This window comes from Rhinoderma darwinii, chromosome 3, assembly GCF_050947455.1.
Source record: "Rhinoderma darwinii isolate aRhiDar2 chromosome 3, aRhiDar2.hap1, whole genome shotgun sequence".
In the NCBI taxonomy this organism is placed as follows: Eukaryota; Metazoa; Chordata; class Amphibia; order Anura; family Rhinodermatidae; genus Rhinoderma; species Rhinoderma darwinii.
The window spans coordinates 35,290,951-35,295,445 of record NC_134689.1 but is presented as its reverse complement, the minus strand read 5'-3'; the positions used below and the strand labels follow the sequence as shown (position 1 = coordinate 35,295,445).

The following is a 4,495-nucleotide window of genomic DNA, read 5'->3' as shown; positions in this document are numbered from 1 at the left end:
TCTGCATAGATGATCTATGTTTAGTTGGTCTATATGCATTATTCTAAAATTTTACTATCAATATGTGGCACTAAGTGACTACTTACTGCCACCGGAATGCCTCCTGACCATCACTTACATATTTGTTTATATACTGTGCTCTCTGTTTATATGGTGGGCTACTATACTTACCTCATCAGGTTCCCATGGTAACCTGATGCTTTGCGTTGATTCGTCAGCCCATGGAGTGCTGAAGATGATGAGCCTCCAAAGAAGGATGTGCATCATAATAACATGGTGCCGCTTAATTGGAGGGATGGTCTAGCTCGTCCAGCCTCGGTTAGGCAGGGCTTAGCTTTTAAATAGACAGCATTGCGTTGCACGCGCCATGGTCAGACACCAGTGCTGTGATTTTAATAAATGTCTAGCTGACAGGGGGGCTTTAAAGCGTGCACAAAATTGTGTGGTAGCTTGCCCTGTCATTAATACACATCTGGAGAAACATCCAATTTGAAAAGGGATGCCGAAATGCGTTAGGTGTTGATGAAATCCAATTGAGTGTGATCCTACACTTTGCTATTAGTCCAGGCAGGGACAATTATACATTTGTTTATAGCTGGAGGTGAGAGAGGCTTAATTATAATAGCTTAGCAATACGTGGGCTACGTCTCTTGCTCGCTATTGGTGCTCTACTCCAGTTTTTGCTCTGCCTGGTTAGCCTGAACATTTTAGGTAAAATATTGGCTAGCTTAGCCATTTTTTAAAGTTCAACTAATAAAGTTGCTATTTTAGCATTCTATGCAGGCAGTTTTTTTCTGTTTCTCAATTGTGAATGCAACAATCAAAACCAAATTTGTACAGCAATTTGTCTGTGTAGAATAACAGTTGATAGTTTTTGTTTTTTTTATCTGATTTGTAGCAAAACTAGTATAGAGCTAGAATATATTGTTATAATCCAAGTTTATTTTTCCAATATTTTCCAAGTTTATTTTTCCAATATTACTATTCTCCTTGTATGTTATTTGTGACTAAGAAACCTATGTCTTCGTCTATGTTCAATAATAGATAATAACAGTTAATAGATTTTTGTTTTTTTATCTAATTTGAGGTATTACTTGTATAGCGCTAAAAAATATATTGATATAATCTAAGTTTATTCTTCCAATATTTCTCTTCTCCAAATATTTATATTCTTCCAATATTCCAAATCTCCTTTTCTGCTGCATTTCTCACTATTGGCCAGTAGAGGGTAGACTTGTCATCCAGACATTTATTTTAGTAATACTGGAGATTGTGCTCATGTCAGCTCTGCGCTCTCCTCCCCCTGGCTCAGTGATTCACCCTCCCATTTTTCCTCTCACACAAAGAAGAGCTGCTGCTCCGATGAGAGGTCCTGTGGATGTTATTTTCTTCAGATGGATTATTTTCTTGGGAACATGGACAGATAAATTTACAACCCTCATGCAGCTTGGATTACACAGGATCTACATGACATCAAATATCAAGACAATCATTTAAGATATGGACATCAGAGGCTTTTGTCAGTGCTGGAAATGGCAAGTAGTCTGCTCCTTTCTCCTTTGTAGCTGGGGCTGGGTCTCCGGGCAGCTTCGTTATTCTATTGTTGAGGAGTCTGAGCCAGGGACATTGGTAGGAAATGTAGCTCAGGATCTGGGGATAAAACGTGCAGAGATCTCTCAGCGCCGGATACATTTAACATCTGAAAAATACCCAAAATATTTCAGTATAAATCAGGGAAATGGAGGGTTTGTTGTGAAGGACAGGATTGATAGGGAGAGTCTGTGTGGATCTAGTCCCCGCTGTTTACTGCAGTTAGAGGTTGTGGCTGAGAATCCAGTGGAGCTTTTCAGTCTAGAAATAGAGATTCTGGATATTAATGATAATCCTCCCACATTCTCAACTAATGATCGCATTATAGAGGTCACAGAATTAGTAGCAAGTCCTGGTACTTGGTTTGCATTAGAGATTGCAAAAGATTTAGATGTTGGTGTGAATGGTGTCAGTCAGTATACATTGAATACAAATCCTTATTTTTCCCTGTCTGTGAAGAATCGTAAGGATGGAACGCTCATCCCTCAGCTGATACTAGAAAAGGTTTTAGATAGAGAAGAAAAACAAGAACATAATCTCATTCTCACAGCTATTGATGGAGGAGAAGCAGCCAGATCAGGGACCTGCAGATTAACAATAGTTGTATTAGATATTAATGATAATCCTCCGGTCTTCAATCAGTCAATATATAAAGTCAGTATTAGAGAAAATCTCCCATTGAAATCTGTCATATTAACATTGAACGCCACAGATCAGGATGACGGAGCAAATGGTGAAATTCACTTTGCTTTTGACGACCACACGTCTGAATCTGCTAGAGAAATATTTTCTCTAAACGAACAAACCGGAGAGATTTATATTAACGAACTCGTGGATTTTGAAAACCAAAATTTTTATGAATTATCTATTAAGGCCACAGACAAAGGATTTCCCAAATTAAAGGGAAGCTGTATAGTGCAAGTGGAAATAGAAGACGTGAATGACAATTCACCCCAAATTATATTTACTTCAGTGACTAATAATATTCCAGAAAATTCACCATTCGGGGATGTTGTAGGATTTCTTAATGTGAGAGACAAAGATTCTGGGAAAAATGGAGAAATAAAACTGGACTTATCACCAAATGTGCCTTTTAAAATTAGACACCTTAAAAACCGTTTTGCATTGGTCACAGATGGGAATCTGGATAGAGAGGAAATCTCCCAATACACTATAGAGCTGACAGCCTCTGATTTAGGGTCTCCTCCTCTATACAGTAAAACCAGCGTTACCCTCAGTGTGTCAGATATTAATGATAATGCTCCAGTGTTCACACAGTCTACTTATAATGCTTTCATTACGGAGAACAGTGACCCAGGTACTCTCCTATGTACAGTATCTGCTACTGACCTAGATGAGGGGGTTAATTCTGATCTGGTCTACTCCATAGTTGAGAGTCAGATTGACGGCTCCTCTGTGTCCTCCTTTGTCTACATTCATTCTAGTGATGGGAATATATATGCTCAGCGTTCCTTTGACTATGAGCATATCCAAGTTTTACAGATCACCATAAAGGTAGAAGACTCCGGATCTCCACAGTTATCTTCCACTGTTCCCGTCTTTATCTTCATTCTGGATACAAATGACAATCCCCCCACTCTGCTGTATCCAGAGCACTCTGAAGACCTCATTGTCCAAGAGAGGATTCCAAAGTCTACAAGTGCCGGATATTTAGTGACAAAACTGTCAGCAGTGGATCTGGACTCTGGTCACAATGCCTGGTTGTTCTTCACTCTCATTGACCCCATCAATTATTCATCGTTTCAAGTGTCTAAACACACAGGAGAGGTGAGAACTGTAAGAGGATTACAGGAGACGGAGAACATGGAGCAACAACTTGTCATTTCTATCGGTGATCAGGGGAATCCTCCATTATCCACCACAGTGACTGTACTTGTCAGTATAGCAGATGATGTTGTAGTGGAAAGACCGAAATCTGGAGACTTCCTGACCAATTCCAAACCCCCATCGGATATGACTCTGTATTTAATAATTTCCCTAGTGGCCATCAGCTTAGTCTCACTTGTTACCTTCATGATATTATTGGTGAAATGTCTGAGGAAAGACAGTTATGATTATAGCAGTAGTTGCTGTTTTCTTGGTGGATCCCAATCCAAACCCTACACAGATCAGTATCAGCCAGCTCTGTACCTGAACACAGACGGAACGTTAAAATATATGGAGGTCAGGATGGTTCCTCCAGGATTCCAGGGGCAGAATTACCAAACAAATCTACCCCCAGCCCTGGAACAACAAGATTTCAGTATTGTGCAGCCTTTACATTTTCCTCAGTTAAAGGATATATATCAAGAAGTCGCATCTGCGGGGGATTCATTGAATGATCCAAACAATGTAAGTTTTAATATTATTGTCTGATAACATATTGGAATGTTTCATCTATAATCATTGATTAGTTGAGTTGTCAAACTTGAATTAAAAGTGAAATTATATATATACAGTTAGGTCCAGAATTATTTGGTCAGTGACACGATCTTCATGATTTGGGCTCTGCATGCCACCACATTGGATTTGAAATGAAACAAATGAGATGCAATTGAAGTGCAGACTTTCAGGATTAATTCAAGAGGTTATATATCCTGTGAAACATTTAGGAATTGCAACCATTTTTCTACACAGCCTCCTCATTTCAGGGGCTCAAAATTAATTTGACAAATTAACATTAACATAAATAAAATGGTTTTTTTTAATACCTCGTAGAGAATCCTTTGTAGGCAATGACTGCCTGAAGTCTGGAACCCATGGACATCACCAAATGCTGGGTTTCCTCCTTTGTGATGCTTTGCTGGCCTTTACTGCGGCATCTTCATTTGTTGCTTGTTTGTGGGTCTTTCTGCCTTAAGTTTTGTCTTAAGCAAGTGAAATGCCGCTTGATCGGGTTGAGATC

General features: G+C 39.2%; 1 protein-coding gene across 1 annotated transcript; it reads left to right on the top strand.

Annotated features, from left to right (window-relative positions):
• Positions 1-1,500: 1,500 nt before the first annotated feature.
• Positions 1,501-3,966, top strand: LOC142750347 (protocadherin gamma-C5-like). The gene has a single exon (XM_075859346.1). It carries the CDS (start codon positions 1,501-1,503, stop codon positions 3,964-3,966), a length of 2,466 nt encoding a protein of 821 aa, XP_075715461.1.
• Positions 3,967-4,495: the final 529 nt, after the last annotated feature.

Bases quoted from the DNA above. Each gene is read 5' to 3' on its own strand.
- LOC142750347 (XM_075859346.1), top strand. From the start codon at position 1,501: ATGGACATCAGAGGCTTTTGTCAGTGCTGGAAATGGCAAGTAGTCTGC.